Source organism: Hyla sarda, chromosome 7 (assembly GCF_029499605.1).
Source record: "Hyla sarda isolate aHylSar1 chromosome 7, aHylSar1.hap1, whole genome shotgun sequence".
NCBI classification, from domain to species: Eukaryota; Metazoa; Chordata; class Amphibia; order Anura; family Hylidae; genus Hyla; species Hyla sarda.
This window is the reverse complement of record NC_079195.1, coordinates 76,983,348-77,005,056: the sequence shown is the minus strand read 5'-3', so window position 1 is coordinate 77,005,056 and position 21,709 is coordinate 76,983,348. Positions and strand designations below refer to the sequence as shown.

The 21,709-nt window shown below is 45.7% G+C and overlaps 1 protein-coding gene across 3 annotated transcripts in view; it reads right to left on the bottom strand.

The window, feature by feature from the left end:
• Positions 1-429: 429 nt before the first annotated feature.
• NSMCE4A (NSE4 homolog A, SMC5-SMC6 complex component) overlaps positions 430-21,709 on the bottom strand; it is a 51,537-nt gene continuing 30,257 nt past the window's right edge. For all 3 annotated transcript variants that reach the window (XM_056529731.1, XM_056529729.1, XM_056529730.1), the window contains 6 exons: positions 21,550-21,640; positions 19,324-19,418; positions 19,149-19,197; positions 11,935-12,026; positions 5,785-5,862; positions 430-1,544 (listed from right to left, as the gene is read on the bottom strand). In XM_056529731.1, coding sequence (XP_056385706.1) covers positions 5,809-5,862; positions 11,935-12,026; positions 19,149-19,197; positions 19,324-19,418; positions 21,550-21,640 — 381 coding nt within the window. In that variant the 3' untranslated portion in view covers positions 430-1,544; positions 5,785-5,808. The remainder of the gene's footprint in view (positions 1,545-5,784; positions 5,863-11,934; positions 12,027-19,148; positions 19,198-19,323; positions 19,419-21,549; positions 21,641-21,709) is intronic.

Genomic DNA, 21,709 nt, shown 5'->3' with positions numbered 1-21,709 from the left:
CGCACACACTATGGAGGCACTGCCTGCGGGTATTTAACAGGTATCGGAGCCTGGAATGTAGTTTAGGGCCTATTAGTTATCAGCAATCCCAGGTATGACGACTTCCAGTATACAAATGAACATTACAGGTTTATTCACCCACCCACTACAGCATAGCAACATCCCCTGGAGACCATGTGACTTATGACATATTGTCTCTGACCACAAAGAATGCTGGGAAAGCTTAAAAGGTATAAGGAAAAAAAAAAAACGACTTGTACTTCAGTACTTCCAGGTTTGGGTCCCATGGATGAAAACAGGATAAAGTGGTGCAGTGAGATAATAGAATATTACACAGTATTATAACTTGGCATTAGGGGCTTAAAGGCTGGTAAAAAAAAAAATCCTGGAATACCCCTTAAAGTAGGAATGGACAAAAACACAGAACAGTTTTAAGAAAACTTATTTATTAGAATTTTATATATCAAAATACAAAGTTTTTTTTTTTTTTTAGAAAAACTAAAAATGAAAAACAAAATTACAGCAAATGCAAAATAAAAATTTGTCCAAAACAAGAAACATTTAGGCCAAGTCCACACATTGCTGCACATTTTAAAGGTTTGGTATCCGCACAGAGACCCAGCCTCAGTCTTTAAATGGGCACGGTCATTAAAATTATTTTTTAGCATATGATAGAGTAGGTAAAATAAAATGTGTAATTTACTTGCTTTAAAAAAAATTCAATATTTTTATGTCACTTTCATGGCCTTATAAATCTGGCCACTAGGGGGGTCTCCCTTCTGGTCCAGACCACATTCCATCTGCTCAAAAGCCCAAACTTGGTTCTTCTAGCAAGAAACCAAACTTAGGAAGTGCGGTCTGGCAATAGGCAGTGAATAGCACTCACTCCCTGCCTGTGTATGAAACAGGGATATCGAAAGCTATTCACTGCCTATGGCCAGACAGCACTTCCTGATTTGGTCTCCTGCAAGTCCAGCAAGAGACCAAAGTCTGTGCTTTTCAACAGACGGAATGCAGTCAGGACCAGAAGGGAGACCCCTAGTGGTAGTAAATTACGAATCTTATCTATTTTACATATGCAATTTTTTATTTTATTTGAATGACATTTAAGTAGTAGGACATTTCCTTTAAAAGGAACTTGCCAGGTCCCTAGGGCCTCACACACTGGTCATAGGACCTGATAGGTCAGGCTGTCAATCACCACTGCCAGGGTAGGAGGGGATCATCAGGCTGACTGAAACCGCTCACTGACTGTATAACCAGTCATTACGGGCGGCATTATTTTCAGCTCTTTGTGGCATCGCAGGGACCTAAGGAGTACGGCATTGGAATGTCCTGTCAGGTCTTAGGGTCTGTGTGCGAGACCCCAGAAACCTGACAGGTGCCCTTTAACCCTATAAAGATTATAGAATATTTACTATAAAATATTTTAAACATATGTACAAACTATTTACATCATAAAACTATTTACCACTTATTATATACATAATAAACAGATGCATAGAATGACACTGATATTCAGGCATACCAGATGTTTCCAAAACCTAAAGAAAATACAGAAAGAAAAAAATAATCAAAAACAATTTTATTACATTTCTACACTAAAACTTCACAACTATAAAACCGTGAATTCTAGCTGGGTCCACACATGCCTCCCCATTACTCTCTGCCTCCACTGAATGTACTATAATATGGACTATAGCACTTTTGCTCAAAATTTACCTTACAGGGGTTATCCAAGAATAGATAGAGAGCTAATTTCTTTAAAAAACCATTACCTGTCTGTCTCCAGGTTGGGTGTAGCATTACAACTTCGCTCCATTCACTTCAATGGAATTGAGCTGCAGAACCACAACCAACATGGAGACATACAGGGAGCCATTTTTATTTTATTTTTTTAAAGAAATTAGATCCGTTTTTTAATTCCTTAACCCCTTAAAGACCAGGCCAATTTTATTTTTGCATTATCGTTTTTCCTCCTCTTCTTCTAAAAATCTTAACTCTTATATTTTCATCCACAGAATAGAATGAGGGCTTGTTTTTTGCGTGACCAGTTGTCATGTGTAATGACATCACTCATTTTACCATAAAATGTATGGCGCAACAAAAAAATATACTATTTTTGTGGGGAAATGAAAAAGAAAACCGCAATTTTTCAAATTTTGGAAGGTTTCGTTTTCACGTCGTACAATTTACGGTAAAAATGACAAGTGTTCTTTATTCTGTGGGCCAATAGGATTAAAATGATACCCATGATTACATATTTAGCAATTATTTTTAAGCGCAACAACAATAGATAACTTGATGTTTAAAATCCTTCTATTTTGACGACCTATTACTTTTTCATTTTTCCGTATAAGTGGCGGTATGAGGGTTAATTTTTTGCACCATGATCTGTACTTTTTACTGATACCACATTTGTGTATATAAAACCTTTATGTTTTTATAATTTTTTTTTTTTTAATAAAATGTGACAAAAAAGCATCAATTCTGCACTTTTTTTTTCCCGTTCACCGTATGGGATCAATAACATTATATTTTAATAGATCGGACATTTATGCGATACCAAATATGTGTATTATTTTTTCTATACGTTATGGGAGTAAAATTGGAAAAATAAGGACATTTTTACTTGTTTATTGGGGGAGGGGATTTTTCACATTTTTTTCACTTTTATTTTTACACTTTAATAGTCCCCATAGGGGACTATTTATAGCAATCCTTTGATTGCTAATACTGTTCAGTGCTATGCATAGGGCATAGCACTGATCAGTGTTATTGGTCATCTTCTGCTCTGGTCTGCACCATCTCAGACCAAAGCAGAAGACCCGTGGAAGACGGCGGAGGCAGTTGAGGGGGACCTCCGTGCGCCGTTCTGGATGATCATATAGCCGCAGCAGCGCTGCGGGCGATCCGGTAATCAATATTTCTGACTGCACTAAAGCAGATGGCATGATCTGTATTGATCACGGCATCTGAGGGGTTAATGGCAGACGTCCGTGAAATTGCTGGCGGCGATCAGCAGCTGGAACCAGCCGCGCATAATCTGAGCATGTGCGGACATAAATATACTAAGTACACCACACCAGGATGTACATTTACATCCTTGGATGTTAAGGGGTTAAATCCGCTGTTACCCTCATATACCACAGTGGCTCCAGGACTGTGCTGTTCACTTGTTTCTTTAATGTACGGTTAAAAAGAACTGTGATAGGGTAGAACATCAAAAGGAACCAGATAAATGTTAAAGGGATACTCCGCTGCTCAGCGTTTGGAACTAACTGTTCCGAGCGCTGGAGCTAGGAGCTCCTGACGTCATAGCCCCGCCCCCTCAATGCCAGTCTGTGGGAGGGGGCGTGACAGCCATCACGCCCCCTCCCATAGACTTGCATTGAGGGGGCGAGGCATGACGTCATGAGGGGTGGGGCTATGAGGTCACAAGCTCCCGGCGCCGGCTCCAAACACTTAGCAGCGGAGTATCCCTTTAATTAACTTTTCCCTGCATCGCCTCTAGAGATAGAAACCCATATTGATCTTCTCTAAAAATTGCATTTTCAGTATTTGGATTGTATTCTAGAAATTTATAGCCTTCAGGTGAGAAAAGAACTTACAAAGATTCTCAGATGTCTTTAATGAAGGTCTAAATGTTATTTAGTTTGAACACCATGATATAATTATTCAGAATAAGGAAAAGGAGAAGAGGGGAGCGGACTAATGCTGCCACAGAAGACCGTCTATCACCGGATTACTCCTTCAGGTTAGTTTATTAGGTAAAAGAACACATGCAACGCGTTTCAAAGGCATGTTGACTGATGAAAAAGCAAGATCAACTTTGAAACGCATTGCATTCGTTCGTTTACCTAATAAACTAACCTGAAGGAGTAATCCGGTGATAGACGGTCTTCTGTGGCAGCATGATTCACCTCCCATCTTCTCCTTTTCCTTATTCTGATATATTACACTGAAACTTCAGTGTGGGGAGCCGCTGCGGCTCCCCACACTGAAGTTTAATAGTCCCCATAGGGGACACTAATAGTCCCCATAGGGGACACTATCTTAAAGATTTATGCCTTCTCGTGTGTTGTGCCTCTACTTTGCACAACACTATCAGGTAAGTGAATTCTGTGTGTGAATTACAACCACCACCTGTTACATCGAATCACACAGTGAAGCGCTCCTCGCTGCCTTTGTGTTTATATGATATAATTACTATCTATCATTATAAAAGAACATATTCCACACTTCATTTTTATTTCTTTAATTCTTCCAGGACAAAAAAAAAAAACACCACAAGCCAAGTTTCTACTTGATTTTTTTTGTTTGACGTTTTTTCAGACATTTTTTGCATTTGAGTGGAAATTGCATTTTTGGCCCCTTTGGCATTTTATTTTTGGTACCCAAAATTTGTTGGGTAGCAAAAAAAATTATTATAAATAAAAAATAAAAAAGAAGGATGCAGTAGCAATGGTAAAAAAAAAAATATATATATATTTATTTCACGAAATTTATATTAACGACATTTTTATAAATTTTTAATAAAGTGTGTATTTCCCTTTTTTTTTTTTTTAAGGTAGTACTGGTAGACTGTTCCATGATGGGAGTAGTAGTACCTGTACTGATAGACATATCGCCCCGGGTGTCAGTCGTGACACCCGATGCAATCGTGCATAATATAGCATAGATGCGGAGCGCCTCTATACAGCGCTCACATCTCTGCTCTGTACTCCGGCCAGTGATGTGAATAGAACATAGGGGTGATTGGCCGGATGGTGGCAGCCAATCACAGCGCTCTGAGAGAAATATGAATGAGTGATGTTCTCTTCACATCACTGGCCGGAGTATAGTGCAGAGATGTGAGCGCTGTATAGAGCCGCTCCGCATCTCTGCAATAGATAGGAAGGTCACAGCAGATGTCAGGAGTGATATCCGCTGTGATCTATCCTTGACTGCAGGTACTTCTACTCCCAACATGGAGCACACTCTGTTCCATGTTGGGAGCTGTAGTACCTTCAGTTAAGGAAAGATCACAGCGGAGGTCACTCCTGACACATGCTGGGAGTAGTAGTACTACCTAAAAAAAAAAAAAGTAAGAAAATAAAAATAAATAAGTGAAAAACACACAATACATTTTTATTGTCGGCTACATTTTTTGTGCCCTAGCTGTCCACATAAATTGATCCCTGTTTTAAAAATTAAAAATGTTGTTATAAAAAAGATGAATTTTGTTAGATACAATTTTTTCCATCACTACGGTATCTTATTTTTTAATGGTACCCTATGAAATTTTATTAAAAAAGGTATCTCCATCACTTTTTTGGATCGCTAAAGACCAAAAAAGAATAAAAACAGCCTGCAAAAACTCCAAAGTTAAAACCCACATGTCGTTTTTCTTGCCTTTTTTTCAATCCCATAGGCTTCTATGGGAGAAAAACGCCATGATTTCAGTGGGGGGAAAAAAAAAACTTTGCAAAATTGCCAAGGAGCAACAAAAAAAAAAAACTGAAAAAACTCCAAAAAGGATAAAAAAAAAAAAAAGCCAAAACGGAAAAATAATTTTCTCATTGATTTACAGCTAACATCTGGCCACAAGTTTTTTTGCCGAAAAAACACCATGCGGCAGAATTGGCGTTTTTCTTGGCATTTTTACATATAAAAAAAATAAAAAAAGTAGAAATTTAGCCTTAGGGTGGAAATTTTTTTTCATGTTTTTTATTGCCCCAATTCCTACCTGGAAAACATTAGATTAAGTGCGACATTAACAATCTACACTAGAAAACAACTTACCATAGAACTAAAGTGTATTGTTGTTCATGGTGGTGGTGGTATCATAGGTTCTGTGATCTCAAATGATTCAACAATTTCCTTAAAGATAGAAACAAATGTAAACAGTTTAAATTGTAACTATAAAGAGCTGTGCACAATGGAATTATTGTCTGAGAAAATGTGTCAGCCAGGTGATCTATGCACAAATACAACATATGAGTAACAAATGAGACTTGACACTTGTCATATGGTCACAGACAGCTCTTCGCAAATTTAGCTGTGAAGTGTCAAAACACTTAAATAAATAATCCCAGGAATATCCCTTTTTATCTTTTGGAGATGCAGCCCCGCATAGAATGCGGGTGTTGCATGGAGATCGCAGGGGGTACCAGTGGTGGGCCCCCCCCCCCCCCCCCCCCGCGATCAGACACCTTATCCCCTATCCTTTGGATAGAGGATAAGATGTTTTTGCCCGGAATACCCTTTAATCCTGAGCTCTAGCCCTGCTGCGCTGCAATTCCATAGATGGCCAAAGAAATCACTTCCTCAGCCAATCAGTGGCCAGAAGTGCTGTACAGCAGGACCAGAACTCCCTCTATACAGCAGTTTATGTATGACCACCTGCCTGAGCACAGTTTAAATATAAACTACATAAAATTGCTTTTCAGTATACCCCTTAAAAATACAAATAATAAGGTCTACACCAGCTTTTATGTTGCTGGGCAAGTATAGCGAGCTCATTTTGAAACACTACCAGTAACATATAACACACACATACATAGATTAAGATATATGCCCTGCTGTGTGAGATAATGGATGGCTCATATTAAGTCTTGAATCCCAGTATGCTGAAGATAGATTAGTACAGCACTTGGTCATGGTCAGATGTCCACAAGCAAGTGATTGAGTGACAGCAGAAAATAGGTAAGCACAAGCATACACGAGACAGGAGCTTTGAGTGTTACATGATGTCACGGCTACAAGGGAAAGAGCAGATATGGAGAAATCACATTATATTAGTTACTTGCTTTATTATACTTTTTGGCAATGCACAGACTGTTTCTTTCACTGGACAACCCCTAACCTGTTGGGGACGGAGGGCGTATGGATACGCCGTCGCGTCCCGGTACTTAAGGACGGAGGGAATACCTGTACGCCCTCCTCATTTCCGCTCACCAGGTGGTGATCGGACTGGGATGACTGCGGATATCTTACCCGGACCGGCGGCAGTGACATGGATCAGCGGCGGCATTGAGGGGCGGCGGCATCAGCAGGAGAAGTGCAGCGTGAAGGAGGCTGAAGTGAAGATCGTTAAGTGATCTGCACCGCGGCCTTCTAAAAGCTGCAAAACTACAACTCCCAGAATGCCCAGACAGCCAAAGGACATGAGAATTAAAGGGGTGCTTTTTTCCCTGAAATGCTAGTGTTACCCCAAATTTTTCATTTTCACAAGGGGTAATAGGAAAAAAGCCCCCCAAATTTTGTAATACCATTTTTTCTGAGTAAGAACATACCCCATATGTGGATGTAAAGTGCTCTGCGGGCGAACTACAATGCTCAGAAGAGAAGGGGCGCCATTGGGCTTTTTGAGAGAATTAGGCTGGAATTGAAGTTTATTAGTGTTTATAAAGCCCCCCCCCCACGTGGTGCTAGAACAGTGGACCCCCCCACATGTGACCCCATTTTGGAAGCTACACCCCTCACGGAATGTAACAAGGGGTACAGTGAGCATTTACGCCACACAGGTGTCTGACAGATTTTTTGAAAAGACGTCCGTAAAAATTAAAAAAGGAGATTTTTTAACACTTACCGTAAAATCACTTTCTCGAAGTATCCATTGGGGGACACAGACCATGGGTGTATGCTGTTGTCTTTAGGAGGTATGACACTATGGCAACAAAAAAAGTCAGCTCCTCCCAGCAGAAAATACCCGCCTCCAGGCCCTGAGCTAATCAGTTTTAGTACCAGAGCAATAGGAGAGGACCGACAGGTGAAGGAAAAAACACGAACTGTCCGAGAACCAGAAGAAAAAAATATAACTGAACACACCCTCGGACAGAGAACCAAAGAGGAACCCAAAAGGGCGGGAGCTGTGTCCCCCAATGGATCCTTCGAGAAAGAGATTTTACGGTAAGTGTTAAAAAATCTCCTTTTCTCTATCGGCTCCATTGGGGGGGGGACAGACCATGGGACGTACCAAAGCCGTCCCTTGGGTGGGCAGATAGGCAGACGGCTGTTCCACTGCTGCCTGCAGCACTTTACGGCCCAGACTAGCATCAGCCGATGCGAAGGTATGAACCCGGTAGAACCTCGAGAAAGTGTGCAAAGACAACCAAGTAGCCGCCCTGCAAATCTGTGAGGCCAAGGCCTTGTTCTGGAGAGCCCAGGATGCCCCAAGAGAACGGGTAGAATGAGCCACAACCCTGAAGGCAGGAACCTTCCACTTACAGCGATAGGCTTCCGAAATGGCAGACCGGATCCACCGAGAAATGGTGGCCTTGGAAGCAGGTTGTCCCTGGCGACGACCTTCCGTAACGACGAAAAAGTAATCACACTGACGAAACAAGAAGTGATAGAGAGGTAAGACGTAACAGCCCTAACCACATCCAGTTTGTGGAGTAAATGCTCCTTAGGATGAGAAGGAGCGGGACAAAAGAACGGAAGAACAATGTCCTCATTGAGATGAAAAGCTGAAACAACCTTAGGCAAAAAGCAAGGATCTGGCCGGAAGACAACCTTGTCCTGGTGAAGCACCAGAAACGGAGAACTGCAGGAGAGAGCTGCCAATTCAGACACTCTCCGAATGGAGGTGATCGCAACAAGAAACGCCACTTTCCAAGAAAGGAGGCGCAGGGACACCTCCCTAAGGGGTTCAAAAGGGTCACTTTGGAAGAGCCCCAGAACCAGATTCAAGTCCCAAGGGGGAGAAGGCGACCAATAAGGAGGGGCAGCATGTGCCACTCCTTGAAGGAAGGTCCGGACATGAGAATTAGAAGCCAAAGGACGCTGGAAAATAGAAAGGGCCGAAACCTGACCCTAAAGGGAACTGAGAGACAACCCCAGTTCCAATCCCGACTGCAAGAAAGAGAGAAGACGGGGAATAGAAAAAGTAACAGAAGACAAGACCTAAGCTTCACACCAACGAAAATAAGACCGCCAGGTACGGTGGTAAATTTTTGCCGAGGAGGGCTTACGAGCCCTGAGCATGGTGCGAATGACTTGGGAAGAGAAACCACGGGCTCTCAAAACCGTGGTCTCAACCTCCACGCCATCAAATGCAGCGACTGTAAATTGGGGTGGCAAAGAGGACCCTGAGACAGCAGGTCCGAACGAAGTGGAGTGTCATCCAGGAGCCTGACCACGTTGGCGCACCACGACCTTCGGGGCCAATCCGGAGCTATCAGTATGGCGGGAACGTCCTCCGCTTTGAGCTTCTTCAGAACCCTGGGAAGGAGTGGAAGGGGAGGAAACAGATAGGGAGGAGCAAACCCCGCCCAATTAATCACTAGGGCATCCACAGCTAGCGCCAGGGGGTCCCGGGACTTCGCCACAAATGGAAGGATCTTCCGATTGTGCCGAGACGCGAAGATGTTCACGTCTGGAATGCCCCAGAGGTCGCAGATCTGCGCAAAGACCTCTGGATGTAGGGACCACTCACCGGGGTCGGCTGAGGACCGGCTGAGGAAGTCCATTTCCCGTTTGAGCACACCCAGAATATGAATTGCCGAAATGGCCGGAACCTTGTTTTCCGCCCAGATGAGAATTTTCGTCACCTCGGCCATGGCTGCCGAGCTGCGAGTGCCGCCTTGCCGATTTATGTACGCCACGGCCGTGGCGTTGTCCGACTGGACGTGGACAGGGCAGGACAGAAGCAGGGACTCCCAATGAAGAAGGCAAAGAAGAATCGCCCTCAGTTCCAAGATGTTTAATCGGAAGAAGGACTTCCCGGGGAGACCAGAGGCCTTGAACCGTCCAGTCCCTGAACACACCGCCCCAGCCCGACAGACTGGCATCCATTGTAACCACCTGCCAGTGGAGGGGAAGAAATGATCACCCCTGAAGAAGAAGGGGGGAGCGGAGCCACCAGAACAGAGACTGACGGATCCGACGAGGGAGAGCAATCTTATGATCGAGAGACAGAGGAGATCTGTCCCATCGAGAGAGAATCGCCAGTTGAAGGGGGCGGTAATGAAACTGGGCAAAATGGTACGGCCTTCATGGCCGCTACCATCCAACCCAAGACTTCCATGCAAACGTGGATGGAAACTGGGACCTGGGCCCGAAGGGAGCAGACTCCTGACAGGAGAGTCAGACGTTTGTCCGGCAGAAGGCAAACCAGGGCAGAGGCCGTGTTGAATTGAAGTCCCAGGAAGATCAGAGACTGGGTGGGAGAAAGGACAGACTTGTCCTGGTTGACCATCCACCCGAAGCGATCCAGGGTCTGGAGGGTGAGATCCACATTCTCCAGGGTCTGGACTCTGGTGGGAGCCTTGATGAGAAGGTCGTCCAGGTAAGGGATCACTGAGACGCCTCTCGACCGCAAAAGGGCTATCACTGACACCAGGATCTTGGTAAAGACCCGAGGAGCAGTGGCCAGACCAAAGGGGAGGGCTACGAATTGAAAATGCCCCTCCGGAACCGCAAAGCGGAGGTACCGTTGATGGCCGGGAAATATTGGAACATGGAGGTAGGCATCTTTGATGTCCACCGAAGAAAGAAATTCCCCTTGTTCCATGGATGCCACTACCAAACGGAGGGATTCCATTCGGATGTGGCGGATGAGAAGATGACAGTTGAGATGCTTGAGGTCCAGGATTGGCCGCACAGAACCGCCTTTCTTGGGGACCACAAAAAGATTGGAATAGAAACCCCGAAAACGTTCCCTTGGAGGAACGGGGACAATAACTCCCTGGAGAAGCAGGGACCGGAGAGCCTCTCGAAACTGCTTCACCAGAGAAGGAGACCGGGGGGCCCGGGACTGAAAAAAACGATCCCTCGGGAGGGAGGCAAATTCGATTCGGTATCCGTTGGACACCAAGTCCCTGACCCAAGAGTCCTGAATGTGTGTGGTCCAGATGTCTCGAAAAAGTAACGAGGGAGCCTTCTTGTCCCGCGAAGCCGCCTGCCCAGACCCCTTATTGGGGCCAAAAGTCCGAAAGGAAGAGGACTTCCTCTGGGAAGTAGAGAGAGCCTTATTTTGAGGCAACAAGGTACTCTTACTCCCACCCCCCTCTTTACTCTTTTTCTCCTATTACCCCTTGTGATTATGAAAAATTTGGGGTAACACCAGCATTTTATTTAAAAAAAAATAATTTATTATTTTTACGTCCCAATTTTACGAAAGTTCGCCAATCACCTGTGGGGTGTTAAAGCTCACAGTACCCCTTGTTATGTTCCTTGAGGGGTGTAGTTTCCAAAATTGTATGCCATGTGTTTTTTCTTTTTTTTTCTTTTTACTGTTCTGGCATCATGGGGGCCATTGTTGCTCCTTCCCTTCTGAGCCCTCTAGTGCACCCACAGAGCACTTTACATCCACATATGAGGTATGGGGTCCATTATAGGGGATTTCCAACATAACGACCCTCAAATTCACTTCTAAACTTAACTGGTCCCTGAAAAATTCTGATTTTGAAATTTTCGGGAAAAAGTGGAAAATTGCCGCTATTCTTTGAAGCCCTCTGATGTCTTTAAAAAGTAAAAATGTCAACTTTATGATGCAAACATAAAGTAGACATTGTATATGTAAATCAATATGTAATTTATTTGACATGTCCCTTTCCCTTACAAGCAGAGAGCTTCAAAGTTAGAAAAATGCAACATTTTCAAATTTTTCCTGAAACTTTTGAATTTTTCACCAAGAAATGATGCAAGTATCAACGTAAATTTACCACTAACAAACTGGAATATGTCACGGAAAAAAAAAAAAAAACTCTTGGAATCAAATTTATAAGTAAAAAGCATCCCAGAGTTATTAATGCTTAAAGTGATAGTGGTCAGATTTGGAAAAAATGCTCCCGTCCTTAGGGTTATAATGGGCTCCGTCCCCAAGGTTTATGAAAAAATTAAAATAAATAAAAATGATGTTACAATGGTCTAGGAAAGATCAATGTATGTTGCAAATATTTTAACCTGAGGCCATTGTAAGTTGAGGAATCACTGAACTGCCCTTACCCTCCAGTCCTGGTGACTTAGACAGATGACCCCTTGATATCGAGGTTGGTTATCTTTGTCAATCTGTGACTCGCTGTCCTGAGATATAGGCTCTGGGGGGGAAAAAAAATTTAAATAAAAATCAGAGAACAACAATAAATTGGCACACAGCATCAAACCATTAAAGCACAACTGTCATGAACTTCTACTGCAATAACCTGCACACAGCATGTGTACTGTGTGCAGGTGGTCTGTATAACAACCTTTCTACCTAATAGTTCCCGGCTTTTATTACTCTAAAAAAGGCTTGGGTAGGCGATGCCCCGCCGCCAGCCACGCCCACCAATTGTAATTGAGAAGGGAGCGAGCGCTCGCGCACGTTAGAAGAAGTGAACGGCGCATGCGCCGGGACCTGTGTGTCAATCACACAGAGTCCCAGCGCTGAGTTACAGTCGGTGGGCGTGGCTCCACGCCTACCCGACTGTCCGTGGCTTTCATAAAAAAGGAGATTTTTTTGTACTCACCGTAAAATCTCTCTTTCTCGTAGCCTTCATTGGGGCGACACCTAACTGATTGGTAAATCCTCTTGCCACTAGGAGGTGCTGACACTAGAAAAAAAGAAAAGTCAGTTCCTCCCTGGCAGGATATACCTGCCCTCCTGCAGTGAGGTAACCAGTTTTGTCACAAAGCAGTAGGAGAAGCCAACGAGGAAATACGTCCGAAGGGCCCTAGAAAGGAATCCCAGAGAACCCAAGAAACAGAAGAAGAAATGGGTGGGTGCGCTGTCCCCCAATGAAGGCTATGAGAAAGAGATTTTATGGAGATTTTATCTCCTTTTCTCGGTCGCTCTTCATTGGGGGACACCTAACTGATGGGACATACCAAAGCAGTCGCCTAGGGTGGGAAAAAAAACAACCACCAGCGAAAAAAGGACACAGTCCCAAGACTGAACCTGCATGACCGCAAGGCCAGCGGACGAGCCCTCAGGTCGGAGGCACACTAGCCACAGAAAACGATCTCCCGGAAGATCTCCCGTCCAAGGAGATGGGCCAGGACCCAAAGGAAAGGTCCATTCTCTGTAGGGACCCAGGGCACCGGGTCATGTAGAGAGACAAGAAAACCCCAGGAAAAAAAGGGAAACCGATATCCGCGAACAACTCTCCTGGCGAAAAATTTCCATAGAAAATTCCAAGAAGTGAAGGAGAGCAGAATAGAAGTACCACCCCGACGAACAGGATCGCGGAGGAGACGGGTCAGGCCGCTACAGATGTCTAAGACCTGACACATCACTAAGGCTCAAGGATCGGAAACCGCCCGAAAAGAAGGCACACCGCAGCATCGTAGGACAGAGTCCCAAACATGGGGACCAACCGTGATAGATCACAACCGACCGAGTAGACCAGAGCCACCTTAAGAACATCCCGTCAGAACCGGAATGGAGAGAGAACCAAGGAGAACTCAGCTTGGACTCCCAGTGTCTGGGCATAGGAAGGATCACTCCAGAAGACTGTGGTGTCAATGCAGTACGACTAACACAGACAAAAGGGAAGAAAGACACACCCCTTCCAGGGAGAGCACCAGGCTGCGATAGTGGCCAGAAAGCACACAAGCAGAGGCAGGAAAAAACCACTGCGGAATGTACTGCAGAAAAAAAAAAAAAAAGTCCTTCCATAGGAGGGAAAAAACAAGGGTGGTCGAAACGACAACTCAAGTCCAGACCTACGACAAGCACCCTGATTCCCGCACCCCCTGTGAAAAGGGGGTTGGCAAGTGCGCTAGGCGCAGAAGGAGCAGGGAAACGGAAAGACTGGGTGGCAACCCTCGGTGCGAGGAGGAGCAACCTTGCGTCCCAAGAGGGATCGGAACCTCGCACACTGAAGCCGGGCGACAAACACAAGACATGTTGAGAGCCATGTCCAGGCGGGGACGATTAGGCACCTGAGTCACTCTGGACAGGGACCCCGGAAGGAGCACGCGGAAGAACAGGGAGGGGCAGAACCGACAGGCGCCCTGGCAGGCCCCATGTCAGAACAGGGTGCACAACCGCCTCGGGACCTGTGGAACGAATCACCGGAAAACCCCTGGGCGCACCCCACCGAGCCAAAGGAAGGAGGGCTCTACTCCTACAAAGCGGTCCTAGCATATGTAGGAACACAGGCCTGGGGAGCCCACGATAACAGTGGCGTACCAAGACTGCAGACACTGTGAAAATGCAGACCTCCAAAGGAACAGCAGAAAAACCCCAGCAGACCAACAGTGCCCCAAGAAAGGAGAACAGAGCGATGCTACTAAAAAGGGGGTCCCAAGAAACCACATGCACACCTCTGCAGGACTGCACGTGGAAGAGACACACCGGACTACAGCTGCGGAAGCAGCTGAATGGGGAAGATGACCAGGTGGAATAGAATACCAAGCAGACACAATCTGGCCACGTGGCAAGGAGACCGTGGCCACGTCGAGTCCCGCACACGGAAACACACAATGGAGAGAGATGCCTGAGAGATGCCCCAAAGGTGGAAAGGTGGGGAGGCCAAGAAACCCCGCCCCCTGAAAAGAGGGGGGGGGAGAGAGGGAACTGGAGGGACCGTGGAAAGCATCCCTGACATCCTGTAGAGCGTCTGTGAGACACGCTGGGACAGGGCCAATATACCACACACACACACACACAAAAGTGGGGTACTGGAACTCCAGCCACAAAAAAACATCCGCCGTGTGACTGTCGGCAGAAGAAGATATGCAGACAACTGTCTGGCTTACCGGTACGGGTCCCTAGGGGACAGCGACTGATTCCATCGGAAAACTCATACAGCAGTGAGGTACCGGAAGTCCAGTCGCAGAGACACCAGCCATGTGATGTGAAACAGGTGGTGCAGGAAACCCTGCAGACTACTACCTGGCTTACAGGAAGAGGACCATGGGGACGAATCATTTCATGGGCACCTCGCTCAGTAGTGAGGTACCGGATCTCCAGCCGCAGAAGCAGATACACCAGCTGTGTGATGTAAGATAGGCTGTGTGGACAATACCGCCAACCAATGCCTGGCCGACCGGCATCCAAGGCAGACAGCGATGCATCCCTTCGGCACCTCACCCAGGAGTGAGGTACCAGAACTCAAGCCGCACACACATCAGCCGCTGGAAGCATGACAGGCGGTGTAGGCTGGTATGGATCCACAAAAGCCGCACACACATCAGCCGCTGGAAGCATGACAGGCGGTGTAGGCTGGTATGGATCCACAAAAGACAACTATGCATACCATCGGTGCAGGAAACCCTGCAGACTACTACCTGGCTTACAGGAAGAGGACCATGGGGACGAATCATTTCATGGGCACCTCGCTCAGTAGTGAGGTACCGGATGTCCAGCCGCAGAAGCAGATACACCAGCTGTGTGATGTAAGATAGGCTGTGTGGACAATACCGCCAACCAATGCCTGGCCGACCGGCATCCAAGGCAGACAGCGATGCATCCCTTCGGCACCTCACCCAGGAGTGAGGTACCAGAACTCAAGCCGCACACACATCAGCTGCTGGAAGCATGACAGGCGGTGTAGGCTGGTATGGATCCACAAAAGACAACTATGCATACCATCGGCACCTCGCTCAGTTGCGAGGAACCGGAACCCCAGGCGCAGATACATCAGACATATGAGGTATGACAGGTGGAGTAGGCAACCATGCAGACCACTGTCTGGCTTACTGGCATGCACGCACAGAAGACAGCTATTCACCCCATCGGAACTTTACCCAGTAGTGAATAACTGGAACTCCAGGTGTGGACACATCAGCCGTATGATGTACGGCAGGCGGTGTAGGCAACTATGCAGACCTCTGTCTGGCTTACTGAAATGGGTCCGTAGGAGACGAGGAACCTTAGGGTCCTTAAGGAACAGCAGGGCAGTACACCACATACCGCACCAGCCGTGGGGTATCGGAACTGCAGCCACAGATACAGCAGCCGTGAGACAGGTGGCAAAGGGAACCAGGCAGACCACCGGCTGGCTCACTGGCATGGGTCAGTTCTCCAAATACCGCACCTGGCAGTGGGGTATCGGAACTGCAACAACAATACTTCAGCCATGAGACGTGTGACAAACGGCAGAGTGGACCATGTAGACCACTGTCTGGCTTACTGGTATGGGTCCTGAAGACTCATCGGTCAGTTCTCCACATACCGCACTCAGCAGTGGGGTATCGGAACTGGAGTAACGAATACATCAGCCGTGATACGTGTGACAAACGGCAGAGTAGACCATGCAGACCACTTTCCGACTTACTGGCATGGGTCCTGAAGACACATCAGGTCAGTTCTCCACATACCCTACTGATGGGTGCAGTATCGGAACTGCAGCCGCTAACACAACAGCCGTGAGTCGTGGGACAAAAGGCAGAGGAACCAGGCAGACCACTGTCTGGCTAACTGGTCCAGGTCCGGAGCAGAAACGAGACATGCCATCGGACACCTCGCACAGCAGAGAGGTACCGGAACTCTAAAACGGGTGACAAGGGACAGGTGGATGCCAGGTGGCAGAGGAAACCATGCAGACCACCATCTGACTGGAATGGGTCCCAAGTAGAGAAAAGTTCTGCATCCGGACACCTCGCACCAGCAGAGAGGAACCGGAGCGCCAGCCGTTAAGGTGGCAGCTGGGGGATGAGAGACAGGTGAGGCCACTATTTGGCACGGATACAAGATTTAAAACTTGTCCACACAGGGATACTGCCCCAGAACCTAGCACTGGGTGAGAGACTCCGAAGCACTAGATGCATAGCCTATGGAGAAGGGAGCACATAGTATGCTAAGAAACACCCCAGGGTGGGTGGCCAGCAGACATGACATAAGAAACCCCAAAGGCAACCGAAGCGTCCGTCAGGAACGCCCTTTTACAAGGTTAGGAGGGAACAGACATCTTTGATACATGTCAGATAGTTCCCAAGGGACCACACATCCCAGGAATTGTAACCTGCTATGGCGTTGCAATACGCAAAAACAGGGACACCAGAGGGATACCATAAGGAGCTGATGGATAGCGTATATAAGGTCACAAACTCGGGTGACTGAAAAAAAGGAAAACATCCCTGAATGCAGATTCCAGGACTGCGAAAATCGCTGACAGGCCAAACTCCTTCTCCAAGGCTGCATGTTAAAAAAGAAAGTAACTCACACCTGGCCAACTAAGGCTGCAGTAGCGTGAGATTTCCACCAGGGGGAGCGAGAACCCATGGTAATAAAGGTGGAATATAAAATATAACACACACATATTATATATATATATATATATTTTACATATACACACACACACCCCTCTTTTTTTTCTTCCTTCCCAACTGAAGAGAGAGGGAGATGGGGAGGTGTCTCACAGACACCCCATCCTGTGCCTGCCCCCTGGAGCAGCGACGGCAGAGCAGCGCGCTGTGAGACACCTGCTATGCCGTCAATTGCCCAGGGATTAAATAGGAGACCGGGCCAGGTGGCGGGGGGGGGGGGGTTCCCGCAGGGGCGCAGGTCATGGAGGCCGACAGAGCTGCTCTGCTCTGGAGCGCCGCAGACCCATACGGGAAAGGGGTGGAGCTAAACTCCGCTGAAGGGGGAGCCGGCCGGAGAGCTGCACCGGCCACAACCACCACCAGCTGAAGGACTACGGGGGACATACTCACCCAATCAACTTTACCTACTCACCTATCTTCACATACTCACCTGGAGATGTCTTCAGCCAGCATTTTAGTCACCTGCACACGTCATGCTGCTACAGCCCAAGACGAGCAGGGAAAATAAGGGGACCTGGACCCACGGTGCAACCCCAGGCGCTGGCCGTTGGCGGGAAGGGGTTCACTGTGCATTGGAATCTTCGTCAATGTCCCGTGCCACTTAGCCGCATATGGGGGAACAGGTAGCGCCATGCTCCTGAACCCCCACCTGAAAAAGGGAAACAAAAAGGAGTAAAGAACCTAACTAAACAGCCCTTACTAGAAAATAATAAAAAGACCAGGTCTGGAGAGCTCCAGACATGTGTGTCTACCTCCTAAGTGACACTAGCTAAAACTGGTTACCTCACTGCAGGAGGGCGGGTATATCCTGCCAGGGAGGAGCAGACTTTTCTTTTTTCTAGTGTCAGCACCTCCTAGTGGCAAGAGCATATACCCATCAGTTAGGTGTCCCTCAATGAAGAGCGACCGAGAAAGCCTTTTTTTAGGGTAATAAAAGCCGGGAACTATCAGGTAGAAAGGTTGTTATACAAACCACCTGCACACAGTACACATGCTGTGTGCAGGTTATTGCAGTAAAAGTTCATGACAGTTGCACTTTAAAAGTATCCTACCATATATAAACCTTTAAAGACCAGCCAATACACCCCCCCCCCCCCCAATTATTTTCGCTGTCTAATAACCATAACTTTTTTTTTCCTTTTTCAGCAGAGCAATATGAGGTCTTGTGTGTGGCACCAGTTGTACATTTTTTTAACACCCTTTATTTACCAACTATAATATAAATCGAACCCAAAATGGAATTTTTATATTTAATGTGAGTTTTTTTGTTCTACAAAAAAAAAAATTAAATAAATAAAATTAGAAGGCCCTTATCACACAGCAAGCATTTTAGTAAGGAAAACTATGGCTGAAAGGATATAGCTGCATTACAGCAGGTTACAGATGCCTAGTAAAGAGGAAATGTCTGCAGAAAATGGATGAGATTTGTAAAATCTAAATAACTTTCCTGCTACTGTATTAGGCCAAAGTTTTTACCTACGTAAACCTGAAAAACGTCTTTAATAACATAATTAAGTAACTTTGTCAGTGAGAAGGCTGCATCGTCTATTTGCAGCTCCACTTCTTCCAGCATCTCCTGCTGGTCCCCCTGCACCGGATGAGCCATGGCCCAGGATCGGCAAATAGACGATGCAGCCTTCTCACTGACAAAGTTACTTGAAGCAACGACTGCCGTATCGTCCCAAGTTGAAAATAACATAATTAATAAGAAGGGAGAGATAGAGGGGGCGTGGGAACATATTTATTTACTGGTCCAGATTTCCTTTTACGAATGTACTAGAATTTGCACCAAAAAGTGTCTTGCATGATTTATTTAACAGGCCCAACAAAAGAAACGGGGTCTCAGTGAAGGGGCATGGCCTAAAAACACCATAATTCTGCCCCAAAATTTACGCTTTGAAAAATGTAGTACATTTTAAGACTTTGTGTAAGAATAGACAGGAACACACATTAAATTTGCTACTTACCTATTACTGGCAATTTATCGTGATCAAGCTTTATTCTTGCAAAGCCATCCTGAAGAAAATAAAAAATGTATATATTACTACTACTTTTACTACTTACTGTTTTCATAGATGACCACAGCATTGACATTTTTTGTCAACTTTTTTGTCTGGAAAAAAAAACAAAAACAAAGCTTACCCGAATTATAAAGGAAACATGGAAGATGTTCTCAACTGTTCGAGGAAAAGAATTTGGATCAACAACAAAATCAAAAAAGGATATAGGAGTATCCGCTGTAAAAGAGAAGAAATCAAGATTCAAATGGGGACATTCAGATTTGATAAGACTCTAATTCCACAAATTCTACACTTCTGAAGCTCAGCCAAGAATAAAGTCACATGGAGCAAACACTTTGTTCACACTGAATTGAAAAGAGACAAGAACAAGCAGTTCCTTAATAGTTTTTCTACTTATAGCCTTTAACCTAACACTTTATTTTAGGCTGTGTACACATCAGCTGCTTTTTAGGGTTTTGTTACTGGGCACAGCAGCTAGATGTTATATGTATATGAATAGAAGAAGGGAAGGGATAGTTTTGAACGTCCCAAAACAAACAAAAATAGTTTTTTTTTTTTTTTACATCAATACCGTCATATACGTTATATTGTAGGCCACACATGGACATGCTGAGCTTATTAAATCTGTCACCAGGTAAATAACCTAGTGTGCACTCCCATTTCAGGCACTGTGTGACAGTATGTGTACCAAGCACCATACCCCCAAGCGGGATTTATGGAATTGGATCTGTGAATGTGACCCCCCCCAATTATATTAAAGTGGGAGGCAGTTGTCACCATGCCGGGCTTCTCTGTGATCACCATGGCAAAACCATACATCATGGTGAATCTGTGTAAAGCGATCAATGGCGTACAGGTATATCATGGTGCATTAAAGGGGTGCTCCGCCCCTAGACATCGTAACCCCTATCCAAAGGATAGAGGATAAGATGCCTGATCGCGGGGACCCCGTGATCTCGGCTGCGGCACCCCAGACATCCGGTGCACGGAGTGAACTTCGCTCCGTGCCGGATGACTGGCGATGTGGAGGCTTGTAACGTTACGGCCATGCCCCCTCAATACAAGTCTATGGGAGGGGGCATGAAGGCCATCACGCCCCCTCACATAGACTTGCATTGAGGGGATGTGGCTGTGAAGTCACGAGCGGGCGTGGCGTCACAAGCCTCCGGAGGTGCACCCGATGCTCTAAACAAATGCTAGGTGTAGCAGGAAGATCACTGGGGGTCCCCAGCAATCAGACATTGCTGGGGACCCCCATTATCCTTTGGATAGGGGATAAAATGTCTAGGGGTGGAGTACCCCTGTAAGGGTTTAGATGGTATTCCTGAACACCTAACTATTTGCTGGGAACAGAGAACCATTCACCCCGATTTCTGGCAGCAGCGAGAATCCCAGTAATACCAATCACTTATATCATAATGACTATTGTTTATTTTTCGAGTATATAAACATTATAAATACAGTGGTCCCACAAGTTACAATATGAATTGGTTCTGGGACGACCATTGTATGTTGAAACCATTGTATGTTGAGACCAGAACTCTATGGAAAATTGTTAATTGGTTCTGAAGCCACCAAAATGTCATCTAAAAATAGGAAAAAGTGAGGATTAAAGAAAAATAAGTAGATGACTAATACAGATAAAGCAAATCCTTACATATAAAAGTAAGAAAGATCTGCTGGAAGCTTTAAATCACTGTTTATGTCAGTGTTTCCCAAGCAGGGAGCCTCCAGCTGTTGCAAAACTACAAATCCCAGCATGCCCGGACAGCCAAAGGCTGTCCGAGCATGCTGGGAGTTGTAGTTTTGCAACAGCTGGGGGCACCCTGCTTGGGAAACACTGGTCTATGAAGAGGTCAGGAGCTTCTTTGGGGTCCTATACATTACACAGTGCCCTAAAAAAGTAACATGGAGCTAACCCTGGTACAGAGTAGTACAGAACATGTTTTACCCCCGTGTACTGTAGGGGGTGCTACCAGACACCAGTCAGTGCATACGCTTCAGTAATACAGGGGGTTTTACCTGTAAATTGCCCATTCTGATTGGCCAGATCTTCCAGTCATTGACACATTTCACAGATCTGGACTGTCTGTACATTGTATGTTGAGTTTGGTTTCAAGTTACAATGGTCCAGAAAAGACCATTGTATGTTGAAACTATTATATGTTGAGGCCATTGTAAGTTGAGGGATCACTGTACTTTGTTGTGATAATTCTAGCATATCAAGGCCACCCTGGGATCTAATATTTTGCCACGTGAACAAAAGGAGGAGAGTTATTCTGATTAATTGCAGTTGTAGAACTATATACTATGTGACAACACTTTCATAAGAGTATTTGGCACTTACGATCCTCGTTGAAGTAACTTTGCAGGAATCCTAAAATTCTTTCTACTTCTTTCTCTGTAGCTTCTTGGTGAGACTCTTCCATTCTTTTCAACTGCAACAATGGTTCAGATGATTAGTGATTATTACATAATGATATGTAAAAGTCGTTTTCCAGGACTTT